Here is a 13680-nt window from a genome sequence, read left to right on the forward strand (position 1 = left end):
AGCATTTAAATAAAGGAATTGTCAAAAACTGTCTCTTGTCATTTTTAACATTTTTGACAGTTTTTTAGTGAAATGGTAGGGGTACTTTTACCCCCTTACCATTTCACACGGGGGGGCGGGATCTGGGGGTCCCCTTGTTAAAGGGGACTTCCAGATTCCGATAAGCCCCCCGCCCGCAGACCCCCACAACCACCGGCCAGGGTTGTGGGGATGAGGCCCTTGCCCTCATCAACATGGGGACAAGGTATTTTGGGGGGCTACCCCAAAGCACCCTCCCAATGTTGAGGGCATGTGGCCTGGTACGGTTCAGGGGGGGGCGCTCTCTCGTCCCCCCCTCTTTTCCTGTGGCCTGCCAGGTTGCGTGCTCGGATAAGGGTCTGGTAGGGATTTTTGGGGGGACCCCACACCGTTTTATTTTTTATTTTGGTGCGGGGTTCCCCTTAAAATCCATACCAGACCTGAAGGGTCTGGTATGGAATTTAGGGGGACCCCCACATCATTTTTCTTTTTTAATTTCGGCCGGGGTTCCCCTTAATATCCATACTAGACCTGAAGGGCCTGGTATGGAATTTAGGGGGACCTCCAAGTTATTTTTTTTTTTAATTTTGGTTCGGGGTTCCCCTGTGGGGAATTCCCATGCTGTTTTTATCAATGAACTTTTATTTGTATTGTCGGACCGGCAATGCAATAGCCGCAAGTAGTTTTAAATGACTTTTTTCCTTTGAAATGTCATTTTGCTGTCAGACTGTTCTAAACATGGGAAACATGCGCCCCTTTACAGGCATACTATAGACACCCTCCAGCTACAAAATTTAAAGGGATATTATACTTTTATTGTTTGACTTTAAGCATTATTAAAATCACTGCTCCTGAAAAAACGTCCGTTTTTAAAACTTTTTTTTGCATTGATCAATGTCCCCTGGGGCAGGACCCAGGTCCCCAAACACTTTTTATGACAATAACTTGCATATAAGCCTTTAAAATTAGCACTTTGATTATTCATGTTCGTGTCCCATAGACTTTAACGGCGTTAGCGTGTTCGGCTCATCCCTATTCCTGGCTAATAGGAACACACGATCTGTCACTCCTCTCAGAACAGAACAGGAAAATATGTGTTTACACACACTCATCCCTGTTCTGTGTCTGCTGCTCACAATCGCTCACGGCCGGCGGTCATCGCGACTGCCGGCCACGAGCATCGGCACCCCCGCTGTGCACCTGCTATCCTGATCCCACGAGCCGATGTATAGTATAGCTACGATGGTTTGCGGGATCGTGCCATCCTGCCACAGTAAAATGACGACAGGTGGTCGGCAAGCGGTTAACATTGAAAGAGCTGGCCACATTGGCCTCCGGAGACGGACAGACTGGTCACCTGGACTGCCTTAACTGCTGTGTTAATAAACATGTTAATTATATCATTGTCAACTAAGCTTTTGCTAGAGGGGGGTGGGGGGGAAGTAGCCATGAGCCAGCCCTACCTCGTTATCTAACCCCTTGTGGTAAAAAGTGTATAAAAAGGCTGTATTCTGTCCAATAAATCATTATATTTATTCTCTAGGGAGTGGAAGGGAACTGAAGGACTCTGAAGGAGGTACAATGGCTATGGGCTCTTTCGGGCTATGAGGGGAAATGGGGAGCTCTGAGATGGAGTTGCTCTCCCACCCCCCCTTGTACTCACAGGCAGTCACACCCCCAGTCCACACCATAAAAAATTGCATCCACCTCCAGGGAAATTTCCTGTAATAACTTCCAACTGTTCAGTAGCACTGCTAGAATGTCTTAAACTTTCTGATTATCAAAAATGATTTTCAAATCAGGAGCACTTTGCTATAACAATGACAAGACTGACTCTTTCGTTTACTTACCCTAAAGTACTATTAAACACATACTGTTTAATTTATATTATCCTTTCTCTGTCTGTATGTTGACGATAGTGCTATCATTATTGTATTAAAAAAAAATCTAAGTACATTTTTCCTAATCGATATACAGCTGTCACATGACACAGCTCTTTTCCAGGCTTTCTGCGATGAGAAGCTTCTAGTCCTCTGCTGCTGGTCAAATGTTCAGAAAAAAAAACCTTTGGGATAAAATTAAATAATTGATAGCAATAAACTGTTTTAAATTGTCATAAAAATATATATTTGAAATTAAAGCTTTATTATTTTTGGCAATAACATGGTGTGGGAAGATTTCTGCCAGCCACAGGCTGTGTCATGCTGCTCCAGCCTGTGTCTTCGAATAACAGGGAGGTGAAGCCTCCATAAATCAAGATGCAATATCAAGCCCCTATAGTGTTTAGTAGGGATGAGCTTTGAGTTTGAGTCAAACGTAAGTTCACCTCGAACAACGGGTGTTTACCCATTCGCTGAACAGCGAATTTTATGGGGTGTTCGCAGCAAATTTAAGCGCACCATAATGCACTGCAAGACCGCAGTGCATTGCTGTATGGTGATTGACCAAAGCATACACCTGACCTGTATGCTTTGGCCAATCACAGCACCCACCTCAGTGAGAGCCATAACTGGCCAAAGGCAAGGTGCCTTTGGCCAATCATGGCTCAGGGGGACTAAGTCCATGCGCCACACTATATAAGGCTGCTTACACAGCGCCCATATAGTGTGTTATAGTGGACGAAGATAGAGAGATTGAGCTAGATTAGGCGGGCAGGTTAGTTAGTGGCAATGTATTTGATATATATATACAGTCAGACTAGTATATATATATATATATATATATATACTCTGCATTCAGCGTAGCCTATATATACAGTGGATTTGGCGGTGTACAGTTTCTAATACAGTGCAGGCTGTGTACACAGTATATAATACAGTGTGTACAGTTTCAAATACACTTCAGGTGGAGTACACAGTAAATAATACAGTGTATTGCGGTGTTAAAAAAAAATACCCATCATGTCCGTAAGGCCTCCAAGGAGAGGCAGACTCTCACAGGCCACTAAAAGAGGGCAAGCAGCCTCTGAAATAATATTTAACAGCAGGGACCATTCCTGCGTCCAACAAGATTAACTGTGATGGGTTATCGTGTTCTATCACCACCAACACCTATGGCCCAATTTTTCAGCAGACTATGTAGTGCAGTCCGTATAGTATATTTACTGCAGTTCAGAGTATATAGTGCCCTCAGTGTAGTATATATATAATACAGTGCAGGGTATATAGTGCAGTGTACAATATATAATATAGTGTATTGAAATGGTTAAGGGGAGCCCTATGACAGAATTAAGAAAAAAACGGCATGGCTTCCCCCTGTCCATACCTGGCCCTTTGGGTCTGGTACAGATTTTTGGGGGACCCCCACTCCATTGAAAAAAAAACATGTGTGGAGCTCACCTTAATATCCATACCAGCACATTAGGGGGGACCCACGCTCTTTTTTTAAATGATTTTTTATGTTACTAAGGGGATACTATGGGGACCCCCAGGCACGATATTTAAAGGAATATTTCATGTTTATTGTTTCACTTTAACCATTCTTAATATCACTGCTCCTAAAAAAAGGCTGTTTTTAAAGCTTTTTTTTTTTTGCATTGATACATGTCCCCTGGGGCAGTACTTTTGATTTTTCACATTCATGTCCCATAGATTTTATGGTGTTCACATGTTCGCACAAATTTTTTGTCTGTTTGCAAGTTCTGGTGCGAACCCAACCGGGGGGGGGGGGCTCCCTAGTGTTTAGCTGGTTAGTTTGCATGGAGGAGGGAGGGAGTCAACTGTCATTTACCACTGTGTATATGCCCACATGTGTGACGCTATAGTTACATGGGATTCTCAGGTGCGATAGGGAGGAAATGCTCAGGGTAAAAGTACACTGAAAACTGAGCATGTGCCCTAGCTGCCAACACTGCTCTGAAAAATCCTGCAACTGCAGAATCAACCAGGTTTTTTGCAGAATACAGAAAATTAATATCATAGTGACTGAGTGAGCATGAACAGCATTTAATACACCATTTATTGATAGTTTTAAATGATGTGGGTTTAATGAAGATGGATGAAATACATATTGGAAAGTTGTTTTACCTGCTGAACATATTTGTATTTCTGTTCAAAAAAGTATCTCCAACCACAATCTTGAAATGAGAAATAATTCTCTTATTTATTTGTGAAGCCTGAAAGGAATGAGACACATGAATACATTTACAGTATTATATCCATCCAGTCTTACACATCTCTGCCACATAGAATAGCCTTGTCTGGGAGTAGAGGGGGTTTAATTTTTTGCTGTAGCTGTTTTATATTTAGTTACAGTTCTCCTTTCAATCCCCTCCCTCTGCTATTATGCAAATGCTATTAGCTAGGGCATTTGTTTTAAAGAGGAAGTAAACTTCCATGTATTGTTTATACCTATAGTTAAGCCTATAATAAGGCTTACCTAAAGGTACTCTAAATATCTCCTAAACATGCACCTTTTAAAAAGATATTTACTATATATGCAGCCGATTACGTCATTGACGCATGTGCTGTGAAGGAATGGCTACCCGTGCCGTTTCTTCATTAGCCTGTGCCATGACTGGCAGCTCCCGCGCACATACGTGGCTTTGGCCAGTCACATAGCCAGAGTCCAGGGATCTGGAAGGAAGGCAAGCGAAGATGGATGCGGCCTCCAGCAGGGACGACAAGGGCTTTGTTTGCAGGTAAGTTTAACATAATGTGCTAGTGTGCGGTGTATACTAACACATTATGCCTTTGCTTTTGCAGCTCAGAAAAAAAAACGAGGCCCTTTGCTTCCTCTTTAACTAACACCCTAAAAAGGGGCTAATGTATTGATATTTTAAGAATATGAAGATGTCCTCATGTTTTTTTTCTAGCAGTGATGAAGGTGGTATTTTCCAGTTCAAACATTTTTATTGGATTTTTCAGAAATTTAACAAAAAATAGTACATTAACATTTTGATTTGATAATGTCATCATAAAACAGATAAAAGACTTTTGTAAGTGAACAAAATACATTACCAGTATCTTTTTTTATTTACTCTATACTAAATGCAGCCAACAGTGTATTATTATTTCATAATAAAATAATCCTTATTTACCCTAAAGGGGAACACTCTGTAAACAAGGGTAGTTTGCTAAACTTTAAGAAAGGAGGAAAGGAAAGGAAAGGAAAGAAAGGGAAGAGGAAGTTACCGTATTAGTTTTATAGCTTTGTCTTGAGATCTGCTGGAAACACAAGTTTAGTAGTTCTTGGTGTCTTTCAAGAAATTTGAGGCTCTAGGATGTAATGTTCATGCAAGCCAAACTTTTGTAAATTTAGCAATGGATCCATTGTACTAACATTAATTCAAAATGGGATATGGAATTGAGTCTTAAAATGACATCAGATAGATTAGGAGCACATTTTCATAATTTAGTTATGGTGAGTCTTGAGGCTAATAAAATATTGGCTACTATAGTCCAATAATTGAGTGGTTATAGATCTAAGTTTAAACCTAGTAAGGCCATTGCTGGTGTGAGTGCTATTAGGATCCCTGTAAGAGACGCAATAAAGGAGGAAATTGACTTCCAAAAGCGTAACAAAGCTTTACATCTCCAAAGTGTATATAATAAGTTACCTATTTGGGTGTTACATCTCCAACATAGGGAGGATGAAGATATGAAGGTGGTATTTTGAACCTATAAAATGTGTTGGCTACTCTTTTACATGCCCCCTGACCCTTACTGGAATCAAGTCATATCTGGACCTTTCAGTAGTGGTGTGGTGTTTCAATTCACATTTATGCTATAATACGTTGTGACTTGACAGTGAAAGGAGCACCCTGATGAGTTCATCTCTCTGTTACTCAAGGATTGCCTCCTTGTACTTCTTCTTCCTCCCCCACTATGAGCTTTATAGGGACTTCAAAAGGCTGATGCCAGAACAAATTAAGGTACTTACACTTAAAAAAAAATACATGTAAAAAAGTTTTAATGAATATACAGCTGCATTTATTTGCTTCTTCTACCTAGAGTTCAGCTTTAGAAATCAAATTTATGTATTCAAGTATATTTTTTCAAAGAATATAATTGGACTTTAAATCATTTTTTTTATCTGTGGTAAGAAAAATGTTGGCAGTCATTTAAAACTGCTGATGACACATGCTTTTTGATGTTGGCTTCCTTTTTTAATGGTATTCAATGCTTTCCTTTGTTACAGGATAGAAAGTATTTATGTAGTTTGATGTAAATTATTTGCACATATTCTTTCAAGGTTATGTGTACACAGGTGGACCTCATAATGAACTATTTAGTCCCTATGGATTTTTTCATTTTGAAAATATTTTTTTGAGACAGCGACATTTAGGTTTACTTTGTACTGTTTCAGGTCTACCCCCCCCCCCCATCCTTTCCTGAGATCTATGTTACAATGAAAGACCCTTTGTTTTAACCACAAGAACAAAGAACATCTATTCTATATGAATTTGTTCATTTCTTTACTATAGTAATGAAAAGCATTTCCACCATTCCATCGTTCCTTTGTTATGCCTTTACTGATTACATGCATTGTATAATCTTTCTGTGAAAATATGTAGATATTAGAAGAGTGTTAATGATGAGTTTATTGGTATACGTGCACTTGCATATTTGATGTGTATTGCATATACCGCAAATGTAAATTTGACTAATTGGGATTATTCAAATATTTAATTTGAATTTCACTTTTTTTTGTTCAAAAAAAGGGACTTTATTTACAAATATACAAGAAACTGAAAAAATATAAACACATTAAAAACTGTATTCACTCTTCAGCTAAAAACCTCAGACTTCATCTGCACCATCATCAATCAATGGAAGAGATTTCCTTGGTGCTTTGCCAATTCCACTGCCTCCTGCTTATTTCTCGTCATCAGAAGGCACACGGTTCTCTTTTTCCACTTTAGTAGAAGATGGAGATGCAAAGAACTCTCCTATACCTTTCTGCTGTTTTGGAGTAGGTCGGACACATACAGGATTACCTCCAACATACTTGCCTTCAGATTTTTTCCCAGTTGGAGAGGTTGAAGGGTTGGAGGAAGAAGAGCTTGTGCCAAAAGACTTTTGTGGTGCTCTAACAGCAACAGCTTTCCTGTAGCTGCGGGTGGATGTTCCTGCGCTGTCTGCTTTAGTCCATATCATGATCACCTCACCATGCCACAAGCCACTCTCTTAAAATATTTTAACTACTAAAAACTGATGTTAGATATTTAAAAACCATGATGTGTCATACTGTATATGCAAATCTTATACACTTTTGGCCTTTTTTAATGATGATTTCCTTCTCTAAATTATTGATTTTTAATTGTTAGTAAGCCATAGCAACAAATCAGCATTCACTCTGCTAAGGCCATACCTGTACTTGATGGGTTCTGTTAGATTTCTGTGTGTCTTTGTATTCAAAATGGGACAAAATGTGCAAAATCAAAAGTTATATATGATACAGTCTGTCCTAATATTAATACAGAAGTTTTTTTTCTGTGTCCCCCTGTAACATAGCTGCTTTCATAGTGCTTCTTCCAACAGAAACATTGTTTTTACACTCCCTTTAAGAGGGTAACACTTACACAGCAGCACTGTCACCCTGTGGAGAGAGGGTACTACAGCTGCTGTATTTTTCTATAAATTGAATGAAATATGGAAACCTGGATGTTCTGTTCACAGTTGGTGTAAAAAACGTCCCCAGAAATTTAATTTCTCTGCTTAGGTAAAAAAAACTCTGCATTAAGATGCAAGTCCGATTTTGGGCATCTTCTGCAACAAAGATGTTATATTTAGTGAGATACTTCCTAAAGGTTAACCACTTGTAAAGGTATGCGGACACTGCAGACTTTCTCATCACAAAGTTGAATGTGCACCAGCTGCTTGCAATGAATTAGTCATTCCAATTCAGAATTAGTCCTGCACAAGATCTAAAAAAAAGCTATTCCTTTAGAGCAGAAACAGGTAGGAATTTGCAACAAATTTAGCTAAAATCCTTGTAATGTACCTTGATCCTCCAGAGGGGATTGTTTTTTCTCAACAAAAGTTGAGTTACTCTTTAATTTAGGAGAATCATTTTTGGGTTGCAATTGTGCATGTGAAAAGTAAGATTTTGTTTACTAATAGAAATAAATGCAAACATTTCACTTTTTGTGAATTGCCCTTTACTAAATCCCCATACTTCCCAGATGCAGCATGTCATGTTAAATACGTGCAATTCCAGTTATCAGCACTGTGGGGTAATGCCCAGCACTACCCAGCTTTTGTTCCAGAAATTGTCCCTGCAGGCTCCTTTTGTTAGTGGCCTATGCGTCCCTATGTGGTACTCCAGCCATTTTAAAAGTGAACTAGTCCTTTAAGTTCTTGGACTCCTAACACCAACTACATTTTTGGATTAATAAATTTGATAGCACTTCAAATGATAAAGTCGACAATAACTCTTGGTATTTCTTTTTTTTTTACTAGGCACTGTAAAAAACAGACAAACATTAGATCATGCAAGCAAAGTGGCTATGACATGTAGGATTCAAGGCTTAGATATGTTTTACATTTATAACATTTAAAGTGGTTTTAAAGGCTCAAGGTTTCTTACCTTCATGCATTCTATGCATGAAGGTAAAAAACCTTCTGCATGCAGTGCCCCCCCCCCCCCCCCCCCAAGGTCTCTCATTCCCAATTGGCTGAGACAGCAGCAAGAGCCATTGGCTCCTGCTTCTAACCACAAAGTTCCTCAATGAATAGCGCTGAGGGATATAGGTCTGTACAGCCACAAGGCTGATGGCTGGTGTGTGTGGTTCCACAAGGATGGATGACCAAAAGGGAGATAATGTAAACATATAAAAATTGTTTATTGGTCAAGAAATAGTCATAAAAAAGAACTCTTGTTAAAAGCAGAATGGTCCATGTTGATGTCATAGAAAGTACAGGCCGGCAACTCGACAGCTTCTCCATAGAAAATATTTATTTAAGCATTACAGCAGTAACATCACCCAAAACTGATGCATTTCAGCCTTAGGCCTTCATCAAAAGCATGTTGATGTCAGTAACAAAATGCCATTGTCCCAAAGTGGTATAGCAAAAAAGGCTGAATCCACATTCCATATAACATGCAGATGATAGGGAAGAGAAAGGAGAGAAAACACACTGGCAGAGTCACTTAGTTCTCTTGATGATAAAATAACTAGATGCTGTTAGGGTAATGCTGTGGAATGCCCATTATACACCGACACTGGAGTACAGAAAAACTGGTATTGGCCGCTGGATGTACAGTCAGCACAACCAGAGTGACGTGATATGTTCATCAACCCAGGGCTGGAAGCTAGGTGTATGTGACCGGGGCACGGTTGATGAGCAGGCTCGTGGCTCGATGGTGTGCCAGATGTAACGCCAGGAGCTACGATGGTCGCTGAATGTACTGTAGAATGTGAAACCAAGAGAGGGCAAGTGTTCCGTGGGGCAGTTTCTCACAAGGCTGTTGTCTTGATGATGCTTTTCAGGTGTGGCCCATCTTCAGGTCATGTGACATTGACAGCTTTTATGTGCTCAGAAAACAGCCAGTACACAGGCACACACTGCTCTGCATTAGTCCTAAAATGCCATTCTTTGTGTTTTGAAAGTGCTGATTGCAGCAGATTCTGCACTGTTTTACTTCCAAACTTCTGGCTTGAAAAAAAATCAAGCTGGATTCAAGGGAAATCCCCCAGATTCCATTTGAATTCAGCTTGATTTTATTTATTTATTTGAAACCAGAAGTCAGGAAGTAAAACAGTGCAGAGTCTGTTGCAATCAGCTCTTTCAAATCACAAAGAATGACATTTTAGGACTAGTGCTGAGCAGTGTGTGCCTGTGTACTGGCTGTTTTCTGAGCACAACAAAGCTGTCAATGTCACCTGACCTGAAGATGGGTCAAGTCCGAAAAGCATTATCATGACAACAGCCCTGTGACAGACTGCCCCATGAAACAGTTGCCATCCTTCGGTTTCACATACTACAGTAGATTCAGCGACCACCATGGCTCCTGATGTCACATCCGGTGCACCTTTCGGAAGCCCTGGCCACATAAACCTAGCCTGTGTCTCCTGCTTCCAACCTTGGATTGATGAGCAGGCTCATGGCTTTGCCGAACAGCTGATGTCACTCTGGTTGTACTGACTGTACATCCAGCTGCTGATTTCTCTGTACTCCAGTATCGGTGTATAATGGGCATTCCACAGCATTACCCTAACAGCATTCGATTATTCTACCATCAAGGGGGCTAAGTGACTCTGCCCGGGTGGCTTATCTCCCTTCTCCTCTCCAGCATCTGCTTGTTATATGGAATGTGGATTCAGCCTTTTTTGCTATACCACTTTGGGGCAATGGCATTCTGTTACTGACATCAACATAGACCAGTTTGTTTTTAACAAGAGTTCTTCTTTTTTTATGACTATTGCTTGACCAATAAACAACTGTTATATGTTTACATTATCTCCTTTTTGGTCATCCATCCGTGTGTGACTACACACACACCAGCCATCAGCATTGTGGCTGTATAGACGTACATCCTTCAGTGCTATTCATTGAGGAACTTTGTAGCTGGATTTGAATGTTTGGGCACTCCCTTGGTGCTCATGTTTTTCCTGTTAGCTGCGAGGGGTCTCAGTGCCGGCGGGGGACCCAAAAAAGAGGAGGATCAGGGCTGCTCTGAGCGTATACTGAATGTATAATCTGGCCATGACTTACTGTGCTCTTCAAGCATTTTCACTTTGTGTTCTTAGAGAGGTGACCAGAAATCACACAGGTCTCCAAAACCCTAGCATGCAGCCTGCAATTTGATTTTTTTGCATTCCTTGAACCCAACCTTCAGAATTTTGCAGTATACATTTTCATATTCAGAATGAATTCCAGTTATCATGTAGGGAAATGTACTCAGAGAAAACGGGAAACAAAAAATCAGTTCCCTTTCTTTGAAGCTGCTTATCATAAAACAGTATCACGATTATAGAGCAGGTGCCCAGAAAGTACCGTGTACAAATCTGCTATTTATTTCGCTATTTTCACACTGTTGTTTGGTTTCTTCAAAACATCATATCTCGCTTAAGATTTTATCTTCTTACTGTTTTTTTCAAACTCTTGTAGAAAATATGCCAGGATCTCAGGCTAGAAAAAGTAAAACATCTTAACTAGAAGATATCCTTCTTTAAAAGGTTTGAGCTGTGCAGGAGGCAGAGAACTGCTGGCAGGAGCATGTCTTGTAGAGGATTTTAACGATATATCCTGTTGTCTTGTCGTTGCAGCTCCGCCGGAGCCTTTACTGTGTAAATTTGCTGATGGAGGGCAGAAAAAGAGGCAAAATCAGAGCAAATACACACAAAATGGAAGGCCGTGGCCTAGAGATGGAGAGGTAATATTCAGCTTTTTAAAGATGTGTTTTAATTTTACTCTAGCAAACAATCATTTTCCATCTGTACTGGTTTAGCTTCTAAAAAGCGAGTGCTAATTGGCTGCCTTGGGTTACTACTGTGTGCTTTGTACGTGCTTCCTTGTTTGTTGAATAAGGACAATGGCTTTGTTCAGACCTGCTAAGTACAGCTATATATTTTATTTTTGTATTGATAGTAATGCTGCTACTGTATTAATGACTGCTGGGATAAGAAGATGTGGTTCAGGTTCTAGACATATAGTTCTCCCATTCAATGAACCTTGAATAGCAAGAGTGTGGGACCAAACATGAACCCTAAGATCATTCCTAATGACGTAAATAATTTTCAGCGCAGACCCCCCCCTCACAGGAGAGACCAGTCGATCGGCTCTCCTCTACTCGTGTCTGTCAGTGCGAGTGGAGGAAAAGCCGATAAATGGCTCTTCCTATTGACACTGTGATCAGCTGTGATTGGACCCAGTTGATCACATGGTAAAGAGCCTACATCATAGGCTTTTTACCAGGATCAGAGATGCGGTGTATCAGACAGACACATCACACCATCGATCGCCGCATTACGTTTCCCCGCAGGCGCACAATAGCGGCTTATCCTGCTGGATGTCATATGAGGTCCAGTCAGGATAACTTAACCACTTTGCGGCCATCATTATGTTATATGGCGGGCAGGAAGTGGTTAACTTTATTCCACTTCCACTGCTAATTTAAAATGTTATAGCAAAGGAGAAGTGAGAAAATATGAAAGTGTGATAGAAAAAAAAACAATATAGACTTCTGAAGTGGTATTAAAGCAGAAAATTATTAAATTAAATGACTAGTACATTGTAACCAAAGTAATTTATAATTCATGGTCACAGGACTAAATGCTGGTATTATGCATACTGCCTAAAGAAAAATCTGTCAGCTAAGCTGCGGAAGTTAAGAAAATAGTGGACCTTTGGCTGTCCTTTCAAAAGGCTGCAAGATATCTGAATGGTAAACTGTGATCTAATGACCTTACTTTGTGTACTTAAAATTGCTGAAATGGCTGTGCCTGCCAATCACAAATAACTGAATTTTTGCATTTACAGAACTCTTGGTTTTGAGCAGTATGCTTATGTGTATATTTTATTCTCAGCTAGACAACTATGCATTTTTTTTTAATACTGAACTGCACTTGTTTTAATACACCTACTTTTTTTTATAAATCCTGGTTAATTTTGATTGGCATTCCAATACACATCTGCATTGCCATATGGTAGTGTGTAGAGATGTGTTGTTATTAGAAAAAAGGGTCATAGGCAATTTTAAGCACATTAAGGGGCATTAGTAGCCCAATTATTTTGAATGGGCTAACTTACCGCAATGTGTTAATATACATTAACGCTCCACAAAGATGTAAAAGTGTGCTTTTATCATTGTATCACTATTTGGTGTATATTTTTTATATTCTTTTTGACAATCTAATCTTAAAGTTTTATTATTCATAAATTGTGTTACAGTGTGCGGCACTTGAAATGTTTCTACTTTATTGTAAAGCTATTTTTATTATACAGGAGAACAAAAAGAGATTTCTGCTATAGAATATGGCTTTGTCTTTTATTCACACAGTTGATCTTTAAATCCCAAATGTGCAGTAGACTAGACAGAGTTTCACTTGAACGGTGTGTATGTGATTTTAGGTTAGCACCTATCAACACTTTTGGATGTTCCCAGTTGTGACCATATATACCTTCCTTATTAGAAACTACTGATTGTGTATTATTATTAATATTATTATTATCTTTATTCTTTTACAATTAATGATTTTTCAAAGTAAATTTTGATCTGGAATTCAGAAAAAAAAACAAGTTGCAAATTTGCTGTGAGTTTTTTTGTGTTTTTTTTTACTGGCATATCAAACTAATTGATTATTGCAACATTGTAAAAAAGAAACTGTCATAATTAAGTGTATATGTGCTGCCTTTTTACTATAGTAGCATAATATGTATTTTTGATTACATATTGCTTTGTATGAAGCACGTGTATTTCATTGTTTAACAATTTTTTAAAACTATTTTTTATTATTTTTTTATTTATTTATTTTTATTTTTTTGCACTTTATTGGAACAGAAGTCACACAAGCAAGTTTATTTGGATGTTCAATGTGCTTGGTAAACTAGTACTTCACAGTACACATTGGACATCAGTGCTAAAAAAAGTTCAGGAATCATTTAGCTGATTGCGCAGTGCATGCATCTGTGTTCTTATACAAACCTGCAGTCCAAGTCTACTGTAGTCAGCTTTCTCTGTTCTTGTTAATTTTCATTAGTAAATCAACCCCACTGT

At 39.2% G+C, this 13680-nt stretch overlaps 1 protein-coding gene across 1 annotated transcript in view; it reads left to right on the forward strand.

Annotated features, from left to right (window-relative positions):
* RBMS3 (RNA binding motif single stranded interacting protein 3) overlaps positions 1–13680 on the forward strand; it is a 1276696-nt gene that overhangs the window by 1064401 nt on the left and 198615 nt on the right. The window contains exon 7 of the mRNA XM_073630281.1: positions 11231–11337. Coding sequence (XP_073486382.1) covers positions 11231–11337 — 107 coding nt within the window. The remainder of the gene's footprint in view (positions 1–11230; positions 11338–13680) is intronic.

The sequence above is a fragment of the Aquarana catesbeiana genome, linkage group LG05, assembly GCF_042186555.1.
Source record: "Aquarana catesbeiana isolate 2022-GZ linkage group LG05, ASM4218655v1, whole genome shotgun sequence".
Lineage (NCBI taxonomy): Eukaryota > Metazoa > Chordata > Amphibia > Anura > Ranidae > Aquarana > Aquarana catesbeiana.